The following is a 21349-nucleotide window of genomic DNA, read 5'->3' as shown; positions in this document are numbered from 1 at the left end:
CAATGCACCGTGGAAAGCCACAGGGACCTCTGCCCTTGAAAGCAGGGTATTGTCCAAGGTTTCTCCCCATGTGACAGTCTGAAATATGGCCTCGTGGGATGGGAAAGACCTGACTGTCCCCCAGCCTGACACCCGTAATGGGTCTGTGCTGAGGTGGATTAGTCAAAGAGGAAAGCCTCTTGCAGTTGAGATGCAGGAAGGCCACTGTCTCCTGCTTGCCCCTGGGAACTGAATGTCTCGGTGTAAAGCCCGATCGTACATTTGTTCAACTCTGAGCTCGGAGAAAAGCTGCCCTGTGGCGGGAGGCGAGACGTGTTGGCAGTAATGCTGCCTTGTTATTCTTTACTCCGCTGAGATGTTTGGGTGGAGAGAAACATAAATCTGGCCTACGTGAACGTCCAGGCATAGTACCTTCCCTTGAACTTAGTAATGATATAGATTCTTTGGCTCACGTGTGTTTTTTTTTGTTGTTGTTGTTGACCTTCTCCTTATTATCACCCTGCTCTCCTACTACATTCCTTTTTGCTGAAATAATGAAAATCATAATCAACAAAAACTGAGGGAACTCAGAGGCCGGTGCCGGTGCAGGTCCTTGGTGTGCTGAGTGCCGGTCCCCTGGACCCACTGTTGTCTCCCTATACTTTGTCTCTGTGTCTTATTTCTTCTCTCCGTCTCTCATCCCACCCGACTAGAAACACCCACAGGTGTGGAGGGGCAGGCCACCCCTTCACTCGGAAAATCAGTTAAACACAAACACGGAATGAGAGTCAAAAGACAATATGTCATCTTTTTGAGAATTTTATTCACTTCAAAACCAATTAAACACACACATGTACAAAGGCATTCCACAGCCCAGTTTTCGAGGCTGAGGAAAGACCCCGAGAGCGCTCTGCACAGCACGCTTCCCAGCGTCCGAAACACTGCTCTCAGGGCGGGGCACAGCGGAAGGGCTGCACCTCTCAGGGTTCCCTAACTTTTCCCTTATTCAGTCATCTAGAGAGCAAATACACAGTAATTCCCCAGTTTCCTATTGACGTCCCAGCGGAAGTCTGACTCCTGCGCGTCACGCAGTTTCTGAGGCAACGAATCTCTGGCACGGAAGCTTTTCCTGGCGCGTTTCCGGAGAACCACGCGAACTACAACGTCCCTCACCAGAATTCAATGAGGCAGAGTCCCTGCATCTGCTCCCTGCCTGGCCTGGGCTCCCACATCCACAGAAGCGCCACAGCCGGGGAGCTTCGGAGTCACCGCACAGAGTCTGCTCTCTGCTCTGCACTCCTCAGTCCCACAGTCCCCTCCAAGTCACGGGAGCTGGAGGCCAAGGAGCCCCTGCCACCTGCAGTCTCACTCCAGGTCAGAATCGCTGTCCTCTGAGGAGGAGGAAACCTGAAGGTCCTCATAGAGGACGCTCGGTGGGACACGAACACGGGGACCCTCAGACTTCTCTGACACATGAGGGCTCTGAGCGAGGAAGGCTCCCGGCTTCTCAGGAGAGTGAAATGAGGGGGCCGCCAGGAGGCTGGAGCTCCAGCGTCCGTTTTCCAGTCTCCGGAAGAGCACTGTGAGAGGCTGGGCCCCATCATGGCTGGCCGCTGGGTGATGGGACATGGTGCAGGCCTGGGCAGTAGGCAGGCAAGGTCTGCTGTGCGGAGGCTGCCGGTCGACGCTGGGCACCTGGGCGGGTGTCCTCCTGCCCATCTGGGGCGACGTACTTGGTCCAAGTTCGGTTGCGGCTGGCGGAGGTTGGAGATTCTCCGGGGCCCCCAGCTCACCTCCCTGGATGGCGCTTTCGGGGATCTGGAAGGGACCCAGTCTCGGTTTCTTGGGGAAGTTCAGGCAAGCCTGAATCCGAGCCTGGGCAGGTCTCTTGGCTCCTGGCCCGAAGCTGAGATTGGAGCCTAGGCCCAAGCTGTGTGTGGCGGCTGGCGGGCAGGGCTGTGAGGTCACCGCAGGACGTTTGTCCTGTGCCTGGGGTCTGATGGCCTGGAGCAGGCCGTGGGTTTTGGAGGCAGCCTGGGGAACTTCTCGGCAGCCACCCTCAGGGCTGCTGTGTGTCGGCTTCACCACGAGGAGAGGCTCGGGGCCCTGCTGCCTGACTGCAGGCTGAGGGATGTCGGCCGCAGCCCCTGTCTGTCTTTCCTTTGGTCCAAGACTTGAGGAGGAGCTCAGACTGGCTTTTCTGAGGGGAGACGGCGAAGCCAAGACGGAGCCCCTGTCAGACGTTTCGGTAGCTGAGCGATCAGCGAGGACAGGGCCCAGGCGCGGCCTCTTACTGGTTGTGTGGACCGGCATTGGCCCGCTTGCAACCTGAAAGAGAGGAAACAACACAGGTTAGAAGTTCCTCCGCATGGAGCCAACGTGAAAATCAAGCACATCCAAAGACAAGGTGCACACGCCATGAAATTCTTAGTACAGTATCGACAGGCGGTCCTTGGAAGTAGGGACAGACCCTCCACTTGAGTGCTGATCAGGACAAGACACATGAAAGATGCGCTCTCGAGCTATGTGTAGCTGATCTAAGCACACCATTGTTCAAAAGATCGCGTCTTGGGCATTAACTGGATCAAAGCGCCTCCACTCAGCCTTCCATGAAGTGGAACGGACTGAGGCCCTTCCGAAGGCAGGTTGGTGGCTCAAGGGTACTCAGGACGTCTTCTCTGAACACATGCATGTTCCTGGGTTTAGCCTTCTCCACGTTTGGGGCCTCTGAGGGACTAATTTCCTCATGCCGCTAGGAACATGTTGTTGGCAGGCTTGCCATAATTGGACAGAAAGAAAGCAACAGGAAATACGGCATCTTCAGATGCCTTCGCCTGGAATCAAATTGACCTGGAAGGATCGTGGAGTCCCTGACCCCAAGAAGGCAAGAAAGAGGGGTTCCCCGATTTCCTCCCGCAGACGGGAAGCTGAAAGGAAATCAACCAGGGTGACCTAGAGGAGAAAAGGACCAGGGGCCCGGGGTGACACTCACCCTCAGATAATCAGAAGATTCCGTGGATCCTTTTCGATTCGGCAGCGGCTTCTCTGGAGGTTTCCCAGAAAATATGTGGAGGAGAGCCTTCCTCTGCGGGTCTTGTTGCCTGCAGAACAGAAAAAGGTTTTCTGTTCTCCTGGTTTTCCCCAGGAGACAGGGAGAACCCTGTGTGGGGCCCAGCCCCGTTCCGTGTTTGGTGATACAGAAATGGACATCTGGTGCCCTTTCCGCCTCTGCACCTTCCCTCACGTGCCAACCTTCCCGTCCCCCAGGTGGCCCTCTAGGCTTCCCAACTAAGGACTGTGATTTGGATTCCATCGCCTTTCCCCCTGTCGTGGGGAACCTGCACGAAGCGCCCCCGCCTCTCCCCGTCCCTGAATCTCCCAGAGCCAAAGGAGCTCCTGGGTGTGGAACCCCGGAGGACACGGAGCTCCGGCCTATTTCTCTGCAGCGTTCCTTCCCTGGCCCGGAGACGGAAAGGCACACGGTGTGCAGGTGCAGAGACACCATGTCCTTAGGAGGCAGTACCCTAAGAGTGGTGAAAACCCCTCCCACTGCTCACCTTGGTCTCTCTTCCTTCTCTCCCTTATCCTTGTTCAAGGGCCCCGGGTTGGCTTCAACCTGGGGCTTCCATGGTTTCAGGTTTTCCTTCCCTTCCTTTTTCCCCAAGGTCGCTGGAACCAGGGCTGCCTTCCAGCACTTCATGGGGCACCTGGTACTTCTGGCCGTGTGGCCAAAGGCCCCGCAGTTTTTGCACTTGAGCTGTGGGTGGAAAGGAAGTGATGTCGGTGAGTGAGCTGAAGCCACAGGCAGCGATCCCACGTCCACATTGGGACGGATTGTGAATTCAGAGCTGAATAAGGATTCCAAAGAGGGGACACCGGCATGGGGGCCGTTAAGTGCTGGGAGAGTTCGGATACGATGTTCCCTCCCAAAGCCCACGTGACGGAGCAACACTGAAAGGAAGGACTCAAGGTTCCAAGGGGCACGACGGTGAACCCGATGTCAACAACGCAGCCAAACGTGGCTACGCAGGACTCTAAGTAGAAAGGGAGGTTGCCCCCAAGAGTCTCTCAAGGGACCTATCGGGCCGGGGAGAAGGTCCCAAGCCACGCCCACCTTGGATGGGAAAAGCAACCTGGGTGGTGGTGACAGAGCTCTTTGGAATCCAACCCAGTCTCTGAGGACCGTGTGACACCCCCTCCCCCCGTCCCCACCCCCACCCCGATACCCAAGAGATCCAGGGCTAGACTTACCCTGGGATCTTCTTCATCGGGCGGGGGAGCCCTTGGCCCAACTGGGGCCCTCCGCTGCTTCTGGAGGGTCTGGGCTCTCACCAGTCTCTTGGCCCAAGATTTGGGGTCCCGACGTGCCATCATCTTCGTCGCCTGGGGGTTTTGTGACCGCCTTTTTCAGGGGTTGACTGTTGGGTCACCTGAAACACACACAAACACACACATGTCGATGGTTAAGCACATTGGATATTCACACACCCACAGGAAGCCACCTGCTAACTCCCTGCCGGTGTGGTCATGAGGAGACCTCACCACCAGTCGGTCAAATCTGTAGAACACAATGTGCTGTGTGCATCCTCGGATACTGTGTGTTCCTCTGCCATGACTACCTAGTCCAAGAGTAAACCGCACCTGCCACAGGGCCCGTGGCCTAGGTATGGGGAGTTGAGCTTTCAACCCCAAACAAGCAACTGATTCTGGAGACTGGACTTAGGTCTCTCACGATTCACTCCGGTAGAAGACACGGTGATTCTATCTCCCTTGACGGACAGAACGATCGAAGACACAGGGCATGGCTTGCGCCACCCTTTGGCAGGTCTGTTTGAAGTCAGGGATAAGGGATGCTTCCTGTGACAACTTGAATCGCTACTCTGGCCATTTCATTAGGCAACTTCCAAACACAAATTCATAGAGAGAAGTTACCTTCCTCTCTACCACACTAGCAGGTGATGGTCTTTCCTGTTCTACCTTTTGGCTTTAGCTCCAGCCCCTCTTTACTTGTTTATTTTTTCTGGTATTTTACGCATACCACACGAATTCATCTGAACAAACGGGGAACAAGTGCCACATCGCATCGACGTCTTACACGGCTGAAGGGCAAACCACCCTTTTTTCCAAAGTCCTTTTTCCATTTACCCACCAATTCAGCATGCTGCAGTACATTTCTTTTCGCATTCCCATCTTGGTCTTATCCCACATGTGGAGACGGATATGTTTTCTCGTTTTCTGTTGCAAGAATTACTAGTAACGAGAACACATCCTTCCCCACCAGCAAGCCCCAGTGTGATCGGTTTCTTTCGGCCTCCTGTGTCTCTTCCCCCCACCCCCACACCCCTCAGGGATTGCGTGAAAAAAACAATAGTTCAGTGAAACTAACCTGAAATTACGCGTCTACTTGCTTTCCCCGGCTGGCGCTGAGATGGGCAGGTGCTGGAGCAGCCCCGCTGGAAGCGATGCAGCATCCAGGACGACGGAGGAAGGGGCGGAGAGGGACCTCTGCTTTCCAGGCTGCCTTTTATACTGCCTCTGGTCACCTGACATGGAACGTACCCTAACCTAATCAGTTACCTGTACCTTAATTGCAATTAACTTAATCCAATTACGTGACCTGGAAAGGTCTATCTGCACAGCCCACTCTAAGATCGTGTCCACTGCTGACAGACATTCTAAAACCTACGTGTACAGCTGCAAGCTTTGAAGAATAGATGCTCCCCGTCAGACATGTAACACTGGTGCCTGTACCCCTGTCTTCTTTTCCATCTTTTTGTTTTGTTTTGTTTTGTTTTGTTTTAAAAAATGTGGTAAAATAGACACCTTTTAATTGGACCACATTTAGTCTATCTCGACGTGGGCCTCAGTGTCATCAAGGAGATTCTCCTTGACGTGCAGTCACGGCCATGATCCATCTTCAGAGCTTCTCTTTCTTCCCCAAGGTAAGTCTGTCAGCAGAGAACCCTGACCGCACCCTCATGTGTTTTCTCCTCCAGGAGGCGCTTGGAAACCACCGTGAATTGGACCGCACTGGGAAACACAGATGAGGAAAGTCAACAACGCTTTGTCCTTCAGTGCCTGGCTCCTTTTTCAGCTCGTCTTGCGACTCCAGGCATTATGCCTGAAAAGTGTCCCGGACGCCTGTGAGGCTCTAATTCCCTGGGTCCCATTGCCATGTCTCTGGATTTGCGAAGATCCACCGCACCTTCTGTGGAACTCCCGTGTCGGTGAACTTTTGTGCCACGGCCCCTAATTCTGCCCATGGTCATCTGCAGCTGCACGACTTAGGGTCCATGTTCCTTGGACGGGAAGAGACAGGCAGGAGTCGGAATGATGAACCAGCACACTGGGGCATTTTCTCACGTAGCCCAAGTGACCCCATGGTGTTCTTGAGCTTTGGAACCAGTCGCGTCCCCTTTGACACTGCACCCGGCTCCCAGTCTCTCAATCGTGTTGGCCCTCCGGCGATCTCCCGTTGGATGAATTGCTCCTGCTGAAACTCGAGTCCCCTTTGATTTGCGCTTCATTAATTATTCATGATTCAGGTGGGAAGGCCTGCTGACGACCCCCTGTGGCCGTTCTCTGAGCTTTCCTGTCACATCGTTTCCTTCCACGCTCTTTGGTTCCTTATGGTCCTGCTCCTTCTGCTGTCAGAGGAGCAGAGAGTTGATCTTATTGATTCTGGATACGGATACTTTCTAGGTGATCTGGATAATCCAGATAACGACCCTCAACAGCGGCGGAAAGGGAGCAGCCATTTGGTGTGTCTCAGAAAATCCCGCTCAGTTCCGAGGCCCCCTAGATGTGGAATCCTGCTCAGAGTTGTTCCCAGGTCAGAGAATGGAGAGAGCCTGTGCATGATGGGATCTCCCTGCCTAGATCTTTCAGTGAGTCTCTACCTCAGCTACTCTTAGGATCAGGGGGAGAACCACGGTGTCAGACATCCGGAAAGAAGACGGGATGAATGTTTTACCTCTGAAGTACATCCCAAATGTGGGAGTTGACTTCAGCTTTGCTGGGGTCTATTTGGCCAGTGAAACTCTGCCTGGTTCATTCGCACATCCGGAAGCCACTTCACGGGGGGCCGTCGCAACTGGAACCACACACTTGGCATCGGCGGTTGAGCCAAATGGGGACTCGTGGTGCAAGCAACGCTCCCCACGTGTTAGCGTGGGTGAGATTCGGTTGGCGGAATTTTACTAGGTGCGTGTTAGTAGAGTGGGGCTGAGGTTTTCTTGCTCCTGTGGTTGTATACGAAGTCAAAGGTCCTGCCCAGCCCTGCGGTCCCCTCAGTCAACTCTGTTTCGGAGACATAACGATTTGGATTGCCAACAAGTCAAGAAATGTTCAAGCCCTTGGATGTAGGGTAAAGAAAGGGAGATCAGACTGTCACTGTGTCTATGTAGAAGGGGAAGACATAAGAGACTCCATTTTGAAAAGGACCTGTACTTTAAACAATTGCTTTGCTGAGATGTTGATCATTTGTAGCTTTGCCGCGGCCCCTTTGACCCAACTTGGAGCTCACAAAAACCTGTGTTGTATAACATCGAGGCTTAAGGGATCTAGGGCTGTGCAGGGCGTGCCTTGTTAACCAAATGTTTACGAGCAGTATACTTGGTAAAAGTCATTGCCATTCTCTAGTCTCAATAAACCAGGGGCACAATGCACCGTGGAAAGCCACAGGGACCTCTGCCCTTGAAAGCAGGGTATTGTCCAAGGTTTCTCCCCATGTGACAGTCTGAAATATGGCCTCGTGGGATGGGAAAGACCTGACTGTCCCCCAGCCTGACACCCGTAATGGGTCTGTGCTGAGGTGGATTAGTCAAAGAGGAAAGCCTCTTGCAGTTGAGATGCAGGAAGGCCACTGTCTCCTGCTTGCCCCTGGGAACTGAATGTCTCGGTGTAAAGCCCGATCGTACATTTGTTCAACTCTGAGCTCGGAGAAAAGCTGCCCTGTGGCGGGAGGCGAGACGTGTTGGCAGTAATGCTGCCTTGTTATTCTTTACTCCGCTGAGATGTTTGGGTGGAGAGAAACATAAATCTGGCCTACGTGAACGTCCAGGCATAGTACCTTCCCTTGAACTTAGTAATGATATGGATTCTTTGGCTCACGTGTGTTTTTTTTTGTTGTTGTTGTTGACCTTCTCCTTATTATCACCCTGCTCTCCTACTACATTCCTTTTTGCTGAAATAATGAAAATCATAATCAACAAAAACTGAGGGAACTCAGAGGCCGGTGCCGGTGCAGGTCCTTGGTGTGCTGAGTGCCGGTCCCCTGGACCCACTGTTGTCTCCCTATACTTTGTCTCTGTGTCTTATTTCTTCTCTCCGTCTCTCATCCCACCCGACTAGAAACACCCACAGGTGTGGAGGGGCAGGCCACCCCTTCACTCGGAAAATCAGTTAAACACAAACACGGAATGAGAGTCAAAAGACAATATGTCATCTTTTTGAGAATTTTATTCACTTCAAAACCAATTAAACACACACATGTACAAAGGCATTCCACAGCCCAGTTTTCGAGGCTGAGGAAAGACCCCGAGAGCGCTCTGCACAGCACGCTTCCCAGCGTCCGAAACACTGCTCTCAGGGCGGGGCACAGCGGAAGGGCTGCACCTCTCAGGGTTCCCTAACTTTTCCCTTATTCAGTCATCTAGAGAGCAAATACACAGTAATTCCCCAGTTTCCTATTGACGTCCCAGCGGAAGTCTGACTCCTGCGCGTCACGCAGTTTCTGAGGCAACGAATCTCTGGCACGGAAGCTTTTCCTGGCGCGTTTCCGGAGAACCACGCGAACTACAACGTCCCTCACCAGAATTCAATGAGGCAGAGTCCCTGCATCTGCTCCCTGCCTGGCCTGGGCTCCCACATCCACAGAAGCGCCACAGCCGGGGAGCTTCGGAGTCACCGCACAGAGTCTGCTCTCTGCTCTGCACTCCTCAGTCCCACAGTCCCCTCCAAGTCACGGGAGCTGGAGGCCAAGGAGCCCCTGCCACCTGCAGTCTCACTCCAGGTCAGAATCGCTGTCCTCTGAGGAGGAGGAAACCTGAAGGTCCTCATAGAGGACGCTCGGTGGGACACGAACACGGGGACCCTCAGACTTCTCTGACACATGAGGGCTCTGAGCGAGGAAGGCTCCCGGCTTCTCAGGAGAGTGAAATGAGGGGGCCGCCAGGAGGCTGGAGCTCCAGCGTCCGTTTTCCAGTCTCCGGAAGAGCACTGTGAGAGGCTGGGCCCCATCATGGCTGGCCGCTGGGTGATGGGACATGGTGCAGGCCTGGGCAGTAGGCAGGCAAGGTCTGCTGTGCGGAGGCTGCCGGTCGACGCTGGGCACCTGGGCGGGTGTCCTCCTGCCCATCTGGGGCGACGTACTTGGTCCAAGTTCGGTTGCGGCTGGCGGAGGTTGGAGATTCTCCGGGGCCCCCAGCTCACCTCCCTGGATGGCGCTTTCGGGGATCTGGAAGGGACCCAGTCTCGGTTTCTTGGGGAAGTTCAGGCAAGCCTGAATCCGAGCCTGGGCAGGTCTCTTGGCTCCTGGCCCGAAGCTGAGATTGGAGCCTAGGCCCAAGCTGTGTGTGGCGGCTGGCGGGCAGGGCTGTGAGGTCACCGCAGGACGTTTGTCCTGTGCCTGGGGTCTGATGGCCTGGAGCAGGCCGTGGGTTTTGGAGGCAGCCTGGGGAACTTCTCGGCAGCCACCCTCAGGGCTGCTGTGTGTCGGCTTCACCACGAGGAGAGGCTCGGGGCCCTGCTGCCTGACTGCAGGCTGAGGGATGTCGGCCGCAGCCCCTGTCTGTCTTTCCTTTGGTCCAAGACTTGAGGAGGAGCTCAGACTGGCTTTTCTGAGGGGAGACGGCGAAGCCAAGACGGAGCCCCTGTCAGACGTTTCGGTAGCTGAGCGATCAGCGAGGACAGGGCCCAGGCGCGGCCTCTTACTGGTTGTGTGGACCGGCATTGGCCCGCTTGCAACCTGAAAGAGAGGAAACAACACAGGTTAGAAGTTCCTCCGCATGGAGCCAACGTGAAAATCAAGCACATCCAAAGACAAGGTGCACACGCCATGAAATTCTTAGTACAGTATCGACAGGCGGTCCTTGGAAGTAGGGACAGACCCTCCACTTGAGTGCTGATCAGGACAAGACACATGAAAGATGCGCTCTCGAGCTATGTGTAGCTGATCTAAGCACACCATTGTTCAAAAGATCGCGTCTTGGGCATTAACTGGATCAAAGCGCCTCCACTCAGCCTTCCATGAAGTGGAACGGACTGAGGCCCTTCCGAAGGCAGGTTGGTGGCTCAAGGGTACTCAGGACGTCTTCTCTGAACACATGCATGTTCCTGGGTTTAGCCTTCTCCACGTTTGGGGCCTCTGAGGGACTAATTTCCTCATGCCGCTAGGAACATGTTGTTGGCAGGCTTGCCATAATTGGACAGAAAGAAAGCAACAGGAAATACGGCATCTTCAGATGCCTTCGCCTGGAATCAAATTGACCTGGAAGGATCGTGGAGTCCCTGACCCCAAGAAGGCAAGAAAGAGGGGTTCCCCGATTTCCTCCCGCAGACGGGAAGCTGAAAGGAAATCAACCAGGGTGACCTAGAGGAGAAAAGGACCAGGGGCCCGGGGTGACACTCACCCTCAGATAATCAGAAGATTCCGTGGATCCTTTTCGATTCGGCAGCGGCTTCTCTGGAGGTTTCCCAGAAAATATGTGGAGGAGAGCCTTCCTCTGCGGGTCTTGTTGCCTGCAGAACAGAAAAAGGTTTTCTGTTCTCCTGGTTTTCCCCAGGAGACAGGGAGAACCCTGTGTGGGGCCCAGCCCCGTTCCGTGTTTGGTGATACAGAAATGGACATCTGGTGCCCTTTCCGCCTCTGCACCTTCCCTCACGTGCCAACCTTCCCGTCCCCCAGGTGGCCCTCTAGGCTTCCCAACTAAGGACTGTGATTTGGATTCCATCGCCTTTCCCCCTGTCGTGGGGAACCTGCACGAAGCGCCCCCGCCTCTCCCCGTCCCTGAATCTCCCAGAGCCAAAGGAGCTCCTGGGTGTGGAACCCCGGAGGACACGGAGCTCCGGCCTATTTCTCTGCAGCGTTCCTTCCCTGGCCCGGAGACGGAAAGGCACACGGTGTGCAGGTGTAGAGACACCATGTCCTTAGGAGGCAGTACCCTAAGAGTGGTGAAAACCCCTCCCACTGCTCACCTTGGTCTCTCTTCCTTCTCTCCCTTATCCTTGTTCAAGGGCCCCGGGTTGGCTTCAACCTGGGGCTTCCATGGTTTCAGGTTTTCCTTCCCTTCCTTTTTCCCCAAGGTCGCTGGAACCAGGGCTGCCTTCCAGCACTTCATGGGGCACCTGGTACTTCTGGCCGTGTGGCCAAAGGCCCCGCAGTTTTTGCACTTGAGCTGTGGGTGGAAAGGAAGTGATGTCGGTGAGTGAGCTGAAGCCACAGGCAGCGATCCCACGTCCACATTGGGACGGATTGTGAATTCAGAGCTGAATAAGGATTCCAAAGAGGGGACACCGGCATGGGGGCCGTTAAGTGCTGGGAGAGTTCGGATACGATGTTCCCTCCCAAAGCCCACGTGACGGAGCAACACTGAAAGGAAGGACTCAAGGTTCCAAGGGGCACGACGGTGAACCCGATGTCAACAACGCAGCCAAACGTGGCTACGCAGGACTCTAAGTAGAAAGGGAGGTTGCCCCCAAGAGTCTCTCAAGGGACCTATCGGGCCGGGGAGAAGGTCCCAAGCCACGCCCACCTTGGATGGGAAAAGCAACCTGGGTGGTGGTGACAGAGCTCTTTGGAATCCAACCCAGTCTCTGAGGACCGTGTGACACCCCCTCCCCCCGTCCCCACCCCCACCCCGATACCCAAGAGATCCAGGGCTAGACTTACCCTGGGATCTTCTTCATCGGGCGGGGGAGCCCTTGGCCCAACTGGGGCCCTCCGCTGCTTCTGGAGGGTCTGGGCTCTCACCAGTCTCTTGGCCCAAGATTTGGGGTCCCGACGTGCCATCATCTTCGTCGCCTGGGGGTTTTGTGACCGCCTTTTTCAGGGGTTGACTGTTGGGTCACCTGAAACACACACAAACACACACATGTCGATGGTTAAGCACATTGGATATTCACACACCCACAGGAAGCCACCTGCTAACTCCCTGCCGGTGTGGTCATGAGGAGACCTCACCACCAGTCGGTCAAATCTGTAGAACACAATGTGCTGTGTGCATCCTCGGATACTGTGTGTTCCTCTGCCATGACTACCTAGTCCAAGAGTAAACCGCACCTGCCACAGGGCCCGTGGCCTAGGTATGGGGAGTTGAGCTTTCAACCCCAAACAAGCAACTGATTCTGGAGACTGGACTTAGGTCTCTCACGATTCACTCCGGTAGAAGACACGGTGATTCTATCTCCCTTGACGGACAGAACGATCGAAGACACAGGGCATGGCTTGCGCCACCCTTTGGCAGGTCTGTTTGAAGTCAGGGATAAGGGATGCTTCCTGTGACAACTTGAATCGCTACTCTGGCCATTTCATTAGGCAACTTCCAAACACAAATTCATAGAGAGAAGTTACCTTCCTCTCTACCACACTAGCAGGTGATGGTCTTTCCTGTTCTACCTTTTGGCTTTAGCTCCAGCCCCTCTTTACTTATTTATTTTTTCTGGTATTTTACGCATACCACACGAATTCATCTGAACAAACGGGGAACAAGTGCCACATCGCATCGACGTCTTACACGGCTGAAGGGCAAACCACCCTTTTTTCCAAAGTCCTTTTTCCATTTACCCACCAATTCAGCATGCTGCAGTACATTTCTTTTCGCATTCCCATCTTGGTCTTATCCCACATGTGGAGACGGATATGTTTTCTCGTTTTCTGTTGCAAGAATTACTAGTAACGAGAACACATCCTTCCCCACCAGCAAGCCCCAGTGTGATCGGTTTCTTTCGGCCTCCTGTGTCTCTTCCCCCCACCCCCACACCCCTCAGGGATTGCGTGAAAAAAACAATAGTTCAGTGAAACTAACCTGAAATTACGCGTCTACTTGCTTTCCCCGGCTGGCGCTGAGATGGGCAGGTGCTGGAGCAGCCCCGCTGGAAGCGATGCAGCATCCAGGACGACGGAGGAAGGGGCGGAGAGGGACCTCTGCTTTCCAGGCTGCCTTTTATACTGCCTCTGGTCACCTGACATGGAACGTACCCTAACCTAATCAGTTACCTGTACCTTAATTGCAATTAACTTAATCCAATTACGTGACCTGGAAAGGTCTATCTGCACAGCCCACTCTAAGATCGTGTCCACTGCTGACAGACATTCTAAAACCTACGTGTACAGCTGCAAGCTTTGAAGAATAGATGCTCCCCGTCAGACATGTAACACTGGTGCCTGTACCCCTGTCTTCTTTTCCATCTTTTTGTTTTGTTTTGTTTTGTTTTGTTTTAAAAAATGTGGTAAAATAGACACCTTTTAATTGGACCACATTTAGTCTATCTCGACGTGGGCCTCAGTGTCATCAAGGAGATTCTCCTTGACGTGCAGTCACGGCCATGATCCATCTTCAGAGCTTCTCTTTCTTCCCCAAGGTAAGTCTGTCAGCAGAGAACCCTGACCGCACCCTCATGTGTTTTCTCCTCCAGGAGGCGCTTGGAAACCACCGTGAATTGGACCGCACTGGGAAACACAGATGAGGAAAGTCAACAACGCTTTGTCCTTCAGTGCCTGGCTCCTTTTTCAGCTCGTCTTGCGACTCCAGGCATTATGCCTGAAAAGTGTCCCGGACGCCTGTGAGGCTCTAATTCCCTGGGTCCCATTGCCATGTCTCTGGATTTGCGAAGATCCACCGCACCTTCTGTGGAACTCCCGTGTCGGTGAACTTTTGTGCCACGGCCCCTAATTCTGCCCATGGTCATCTGCAGCTGCACGACTTAGGGTCCATGTTCCTTGGACGGGAAGAGACAGGCAGGAGTCGGAATGATGAACCAGCACACTGGGGCATTTTCTCACGTAGCCCAAGTGACCCCATGGTGTTCTTGAGCTTTGGAACCAGTCGCGTCCCCTTTGACACTGCACCCGGCTCCCAGTCTCTCAATCGTGTTGGCCCTCCGGCGATCTCCCGTTGGATGAATTGCTCCTGCTGAAACTCGAGTCCCCTTTGATTTGCGCTTCATTAATTATTCATGATTCAGGTGGGAAGGCCTGCTGACGACCCCCTGTGGCCGTTCTCTGAGCTTTCCTGTCACATCGTTTCCTTCCACGCTCTTTGGTTCCTTATGGTCCTGCTCCTTCTGCTGTCAGAGGAGCAGAGAGTTGATCTTATTGATTCTGGATACGGATACTTTCTAGGTGATCTGGATAATCCAGATAACGACCCTCAACAGCGGCGGAAAGGGAGCAGCCATTTGGTGTGTCTCAGAAAATCCCGCTCAGTTCCGAGGCCCCCTAGATGTGGAATCCTGCTCAGAGTTGTTCCCAGGTCAGAGAATGGAGAGAGCCTGTGCATGATGGGATCTCCCTGCCTAGATCTTTCAGTGAGTCTCTACCTCAGCTACTCTTAGGATCAGGGGGAGAACCACGGTGTCAGACATCCGGAAAGAAGACGGGATGAATGTTTTACCTCTGAAGTACATCCCAAATGTGGGAGTTGACTTCAGCTTTGCTGGGGTCTATTTGGCCAGTGAAACTCTGCCTGGTTCATTCGCACATCCGGAAGCCACTTCACGGGGGGCCGTCGCAACTGGAACCACACACTTGGCATCGGCGGTTGAGCCAAATGGGGACTCGTGGTGCAAGCAACGCTCCCCACGTGTTAGCGTGGGTGAGATTCGGTTGGCGGAATTTTACTAGGTGCGTGTTAGTAGAGTGGGGCTGAGGTTTTCTTGCTCCTGTGGTTGTATACGAAGTCAAAGGTCCTGCCCAGCCCTGCGGTCCCCTCAGTCAACTCTGTTTCGGAGACATAACGATTTGGATTGCCAACAAGTCAAGAAATGTTCAAGCCCTTGGATGTAGGGTAAAGAAAGGGAGATCAGACTGTCACTGTGTCTATGTAGAAGGGGAAGACATAAGAGACTCCATTTTGAAAAGGACCTGTACTTTAAACAATTGCTTTGCTGAGATGTTGATCATTTGTAGCTTTGCCGCGGCCCCTTTGACCCAACTTGGAGCTCACAAAAACCTGTGTTGTATAACATCGAGGCTTAAGGGATCTAGGGCTGTGCAGGGCGTGCCTTGTTAACCAAATGTTTACGAGCAGTATACTTGGTAAAAGTCATTGCCATTCTCTAGTCTCAATAAACCAGGGGCACAATGCACCGTGGAAAGCCACAGGGACCTCTGCCCTTGAAAGCAGGGTATTGTCCAAGGTTTCTCCCCATGTGACAGTCTGAAATATGGCCTCGTGGGATGGGAAAGACCTGACTGTCCCCCAGCCTGACACCCGTAATGGGTCTGTGCTGAGGTGGATTAGTCAAAGAGGAAAGCCTCTTGCAGTTGAGATGCAGGAAGGCCACTGTCTCCTGCTTGCCCCTGGGAACTGAATGTCTCGGTGTAAAGCCCGATCGTACATTTGTTCAACTCTGAGCTCGGAGAAAAGCTGCCCTGTGGCGGGAGGCGAGACGTGTTGGCAGTAATGCTGCCTTGTTATTCTTTACTCCGCTGAGATGTTTGGGTGGAGAGAAACATAAATCTGGCCTACGTGAACGTCCAGGCATAGTACCTTCCCTTGAACTTAGTAATGATATAGATTCTTTGGCTCACGTGTGTTTTTTTTTGTTGTTGTTGTTGACCTTCTCCTTATTATCACCCTGCTCTCCTACTACATTCCTTTTTGCTGAAATAATGAAAATCATAATCAACAAAAACTGAGGGAACTCAGAGGCCGGTGCCGGTGCAGGTCCTTGGTGTGCTGAGTGCCGGTCCCCTGGACCCACTGTTGTCTCCCTATACTTTGTCTCTGTGTCTTATTTCTTCTCTCCGTCTCTCATCCCACCCGACTAGAAACACCCACAGGTGTGGAGGGGCAGGCCACCCCTTCACTCGGAAAATCAGTTAAACACAAACACGGAATGAGAGTCAAAAGACAATATGTCATCTTTTTGAGAATTTTATTCACTTCAAAACCAATTAAACACACACATGTACAAAGGCATTCCACAGCCCAGTTTTCGAGGCTGAGGAAAGACCCCGAGAGCGCTCTGCACAGCACGCTTCCCAGCGTCCGAAACACTGCTCTCAGGGCGGGGCACAGCGGAAGGGCTGCACCTCTCAGGGTTCCCTAACTTTTCCCTTATTCAGTCATCTAGAGAGCAAATACACAGTAATTCCCCAGTTTCCTATTGACGTCCCAGCGGAAGTCTGACTCCTGCGCGTCACGCAGTTTCTGAGGCAACGAATCTCTGGCACGGAAGCTTTTCCTGGCGCGTTTCCGGAGAACCACGCGAACTACAACGTCCCTCACCAGAATTCAATGAGGCAGAGTCCCTGCATCTGCTCCCTGCCTGGCCTGGGCTCCCACATCCACAGAAGCGCCACAGCCGGGGAGCTTCGGAGTCACCGCACAGAGTCTGCTCTCTGCTCTGCACTCCTCAGTCCCACAGTCCCCTCCAAGTCACGGGAGCTGGAGGCCAAGGAGCCCCTGCCACCTGCAGTCTCACTCCAGGTCAGAATCGCTGTCCTCTGAGGAGGAGGAAACCTGAAGGTCCTCATAGAGGACGCTCGGTGGGACACGAACACGGGGACCCTCAGACTTCTCTGACACATGAGGGCTCTGAGCGAGGAAGGCTCCCGGCTTCTCAGGAGAGTGAAATGAGGGGGCCGCCAGGAGGCTGGAGCTCCAGCGTCCGTTTTCCAGTCTCCGGAAGAGCACTGTGAGAGGCTGGGCCCCATCATGGCTGGCCGCTGGGTGATGGGACATGGTGCAGGCCTGGGCAGTAGGCAGGCAAGGTCTGCTGTGCGGAGGCTGCCGGTCGACGCTGGGCACCTGGGCGGGTGTCCTCCTGCCCATCTGGGGCGACGTACTTGGTCCAAGTTCGGTTGCGGCTGGCGGAGGTTGGAGATTCTCCGGGGCCCCCAGCTCACCTCCCTGGATGGCGCTTTCGGGGATCTGGAAGGGACCCAGTCTCGGTTTCTTGGGGAAGTTCAGGCAAGCCTGAATCCGAGCCTGGGCAGGTCTCTTGGCTCCTGGCCCGAAGCTGAGATTGGAGCCTAGGCCCAAGCTGTGTGTGGCGGCTGGCGGGCAGGGCTGTGAGGTCACCGCAGGACGTTTGTCCTGTGCCTGGGGTCTGATGGCCTGGAGCAGGCCGTGGGTTTTGGAGGCAGCCTGGGGAACTTCTCGGCAGCCACCCTCAGGGCTGCTGTGTGTCGGCTTCACCACGAGGAGAGGCTCGGGGCCCTGCTGCCTGACTGCAGGCTGAGGGATGTCGGCCGCAGCCCCTGTCTGTCTTTCCTTTGGTCCAAGACTTGAGGAGGAGCTCAGACTGGCTTTTCTGAGGGGAGACGGCGAAGCCAAGACGGAGCCCCTGTCAGACGTTTCGGTAGCTGAGCGATCAGCGAGGACAGGGCCCAGGCGCGGCCTCTTACTGGTTGTGTGGACCGGCATTGGCCCGCTTGCAACCTGAAAGAGAGGAAACAACACAGGTTAGAAGTTCCTCCGCATGGAGCCAACGTGAAAATCAAGCACATCCAAAGACAAGGTGCACACGCCATGAAATTCTTAGTACAGTATCGACAGGCGGTCCTTGGAAGTAGGGACAGACCCTCCACTTGAGTGCTGATCAGGACAAGACACATGAAAGATGCGCTCTCGAGCTATGTGTAGCTGATCTAAGCACACCATTGTTCAAAAGATCGCGTCTTGGGCATTAACTGGATCAAAGCGCCTCCACTCAGCCTTCCATGAAGTGGAACGGACTGAGGCCCTTCCGAAGGCAGGTTGGTGGCTCAAGGGTACTCAGGACGTCTTCTCTGAACACATGCATGTTCCTGGGTTTAGCCTTCTCCACGTTTGGGGCCTCTGAGGGACTAATTTCCTCATGCCGCTAGGAACATGTTGTTGGCAGGCTTGCCATAATTGGACAGAAAGAAAGCAACAGGAAATACGGCATCTTCAGATGCCTTCGCCTGGAATCAAATTGACCTGGAAGGATCGTGGAGTCCCTGACCCCAAGAAGGCAAGAAAGAGGGGTTCCCCGATTTCCTCCCGCAGACGGGAAGCTGAAAGGAAATCAACCAGGGTGACCTAGAGGAGAAAAGGACCAGGGGCCCGGGGTGACACTCACCCTCAGATAATCAGAAGATTCCGTGGATCCTTCTCGATTCGGCAGCGGCTTCTCTGGAGGTTTCCCAGAAAATATGTGGAGGAGAGCCTTCCTCTGCGGGTCTTGTTGCCTGCAGAACAGAAAAAGGTTTTCTGTTCTCCTGGTTTTCCCCAGGAGACAGGGAGAACCCTGTGTGGGGCCCAGCCCCGTTCCGTGTTTGGTGATACAGAAATGGACATCTGGTGCCCTTTCCGCCTCTGCACCTTCCCTCACGTGCCAACCTTCCCGTCCCCCAGGTGGCCCTCTAGGCTTCCCAACTAAGGACTGTGATTTGGATTCCATCGCCTTTCCCCCTGTCGTGGGGAACCTGCACGAAGCGCCCCCGCCTCTCCCCGTCCCTGAATCTCCCAGAGCCAAAGGAGCTCCTGGGTGTGGAACCCCGGAGGACACGGAGCTCCGGCCTATTTCTCTGCAGCGTTCCTTCCCTGGCCCGGAGACGGAAAGGCACACGGTGTGCAGGTGCAGAGACACCATGTCCTTAGGAGGCAGTACCCTAAGAGTGGTGAAAACCCCTCCCACTGCTCACCTTGGTCTCTCTTCCTTCTCTCCCTTATCCTTGTTCAAGGGCCCCGGGTTGGCTTCAACCTGGGGCTTCCATGGTTTCAGGTTTTCCTTCCCTTCCTTTTTCCCCAAGGTCGCTGGAACCAGGGCTGCCTTCCAGCACTTCATGGGGCACCTGGTACTTCTGGCCGTGTGGCCAAAGGCCCCGCAGTTTTTGCACTTGAGCTGTGGGTGGAAAGGAAGTGATGTCGGTGAGTGAGCTGAAGCCACAGGCAGCGATCCCACGTCCACATTGGGACGGATTGTGAATTCAGAGCTGAATAAGGATTCCAAAGAGGGGACACCGGCATGGGGGCCGTTAAGTGCTGGGAGAGTTCGGATACGATGTTCCCTCCCAAAGCCCACGTGACGGAGCAACACTGAAAGGAAGGACTCAAGGTTCCAAGGGGCACGACGGTGAACCCGATGTCAACAACGCAGCCAAACGTGGCTACGCAGGACTCTAAGTAGAAAGGGAGGTTGCCCCCAAGAGTCTCTCAAGGGACCTATCGGGCCGGGGAGAAGGTCCCAAGCCACGCCCACCTTGGATGGGAAAAGCAACCTGGGTGGTGGTGACAGAGCTCTTTGGAATCCAACCCAGTCTCTGAGGACCGTGTGACACCCCCTCCCCCCGTCCCCACCCCCACCCCGATACCCAAGAGATCCAGGGCTAGACTTACCCTGGGATCTTCTTCATCGGGCGGGGGAGCCCTTGGCCCAACTGGGGCCCTCCGCTGCTTCTGGAGGGTCTGGGCTCTCACCAGTCTCTTGGCCCAAGATTTGGGGTCCCGACGTGCCATCATCTTCGTCGCCTGGGGGTTTTGTGACCGCCTTTTTCAGGGGTTGACTGTTGGGTCACCTGAAACACACACAAACACACACATGTCGATGGTTAAGCACATTGGATATTCACACACCCACAGGAAGCCACCTGCTAACTCCCTGCCGGTGTGGTCATGAGGAGACCTCACCACCAGTCGGTCAAATCTGTAGAACACAATGTGCTGTGTGCATCCTCGGATACTGTGTGTTCCTCTGCCATGACTACCTAGTCCAAGAGTAAACCGCACCTGCCACAGGGCCCGTGGCCTAGGTATGGGGAGTTGAGCTTTCAACCCCAAACAAGCAACTGATTCTGGAGACTGGACTTAGGTCTCTCACGATTCACTCCGGTAGAAGACACGGTGATTCTATCTCCCTTGACGGACAGAACGATCGAAGACACAGGGCATGGCTTGCGCCACCCTTTGGCAGGTCTGTTTGAAGTCAGGGATAAGGGATGCTTCCTGTGACAACTTGAATCGCTACTCTGGCCATTTCATTAGGCAACTTCCAAACACAAATTCATAGAGAGAAGTTACCTTCCTCTCTACCACACTAGCAGGTGATGGTCTTTCCTGTTCTACCTTTTGGCTTTAGCTCCAGCCCCTCTTTACTTGTTTATTTTTTCTGGTATTTTACGCATACCACACGAATTCATCTGAACAAACGGGGAACAAGTGCCACATCGCATCGACGTCTTACACGGCTGAAGGGCAAACCACCCTTTTTTCCAAAGTCCTTTTTCCATTTACCCACCAATTCAGCATGCTGCAGTACATTTCTTTTCGCATTCCCATCTTGGTCTTATCCCACATGTGGAGACGGATATGTTTTCTCGTTTTCTGTTGCAAGAATTACTAGTAACGAGAACACATCCTTCCCCACCAGCAAGCCCCAGTGTGATCGGTTTCTTTCGGCCTCCTGTGACTCTTCCCACCACCCCCACACCCCTCAGGGATTGCGTGAAAAAAACAATAGTTCAGTGAAACTAACCTGAAATTACGCGTCTACTTGCTTTCCCCGGCTGGCGCTGAGATGGGCAGGTGCTGGAGCAGCCCCGCTGGAAGCGATGCAGCATCCAGGACGACGGAGGAAGGGGCGGAGAGGGACCTCTGCTTTCCAGGCTGCCTTTTATACTGCCTCTGGTCACCTGACATGGAACGTACCCTAACCTAATCAGTTACCTGTACCTTAATTGCAATTAACTTAATCCAATTACGTGACCTGGAAAGGTCTATCTGCACAGCCCACTCTAAGATCGTGTCCACTGCTGACAGACATTCTAAAACCTACGTGTACAGCTGCAAGCTTTGAAGAATAGATGCTCCCCGTCAGACATGTAACACTGGTGCCTGTACCCCTGTCTTCTTTTCCATCTTTTTGTTTTGTTTTGTTTTGTTTTGTTTTGTTTTAAAAAAATGTGGTAAAATAGACACCTTTTAATTGGACCACATTTAGTCTATCTCGACGTGGGCCTCAGTGTCATCAAGGAGATTCTCCTTGACGTGCAGTCACGGCCATGATCCATCTTCAGAGCTTCTCTTTCTTCCCCAAGGTAAGTCTGTCAGCAGAGAACCCTGACCGCACCCTCATGTGTTTTCTCCTCCAGGAGGCGCTTGGAAACCACCGTGAATTGGACCGCACTGGGAAACACAGATGAGGAAAGTCAACAACGCTTTGTCCTTCAGTGCCTGGCTCC

At 53.9% G+C, this 21349-nt stretch overlaps 2 protein-coding genes across 2 annotated transcripts; both read right to left on the bottom strand.

The window, feature by feature from the left end:
- Positions 1-792: 792 nt before the first annotated feature.
- On the bottom strand, positions 793-4409 carry LOC129135810 (protein FAM90A15). The gene is made up of 4 exons (XM_054657622.2): positions 4231-4409; positions 3537-3736; positions 2972-3080; positions 793-2307 (listed from the first exon to the last, which is right to left on the bottom strand). The coding sequence occupies exons 1-4, from the start codon at positions 4351-4353 to the stop codon at positions 1345-1347; spliced, it is 1395 nt and encodes a 464-aa protein (XP_054513597.1). The 5' UTR covers positions 4354-4409; the 3' UTR covers positions 793-1344.
- Positions 4410-8431: 4022 nt separating this feature from the next.
- Positions 8432-12048, bottom strand: LOC129135809 (protein FAM90A15). Its single transcript, XM_054657621.2, has 4 exons — positions 11870-12048; positions 11176-11375; positions 10611-10719; positions 8432-9946 (listed from the first exon to the last, which is right to left on the bottom strand). The coding sequence occupies exons 1-4, from the start codon at positions 11990-11992 to the stop codon at positions 8984-8986; spliced, it is 1395 nt and encodes a 464-aa protein (XP_054513596.1). The 5' UTR covers positions 11993-12048; the 3' UTR covers positions 8432-8983.
- Between the last annotated feature and the right edge of the window lie 9301 nt (positions 12049-21349).

This window comes from Pan troglodytes, chromosome 7 (assembly GCF_028858775.2).
Source record: "Pan troglodytes isolate AG18354 chromosome 7, NHGRI_mPanTro3-v2.0_pri, whole genome shotgun sequence".
NCBI lineage: Eukaryota > Metazoa > Chordata > Mammalia > Primates > Hominidae > Pan > Pan troglodytes.
Note: the sequence above shows the minus strand (reverse complement) of the source record. Positions and strands in the feature narration are given on the sequence as shown.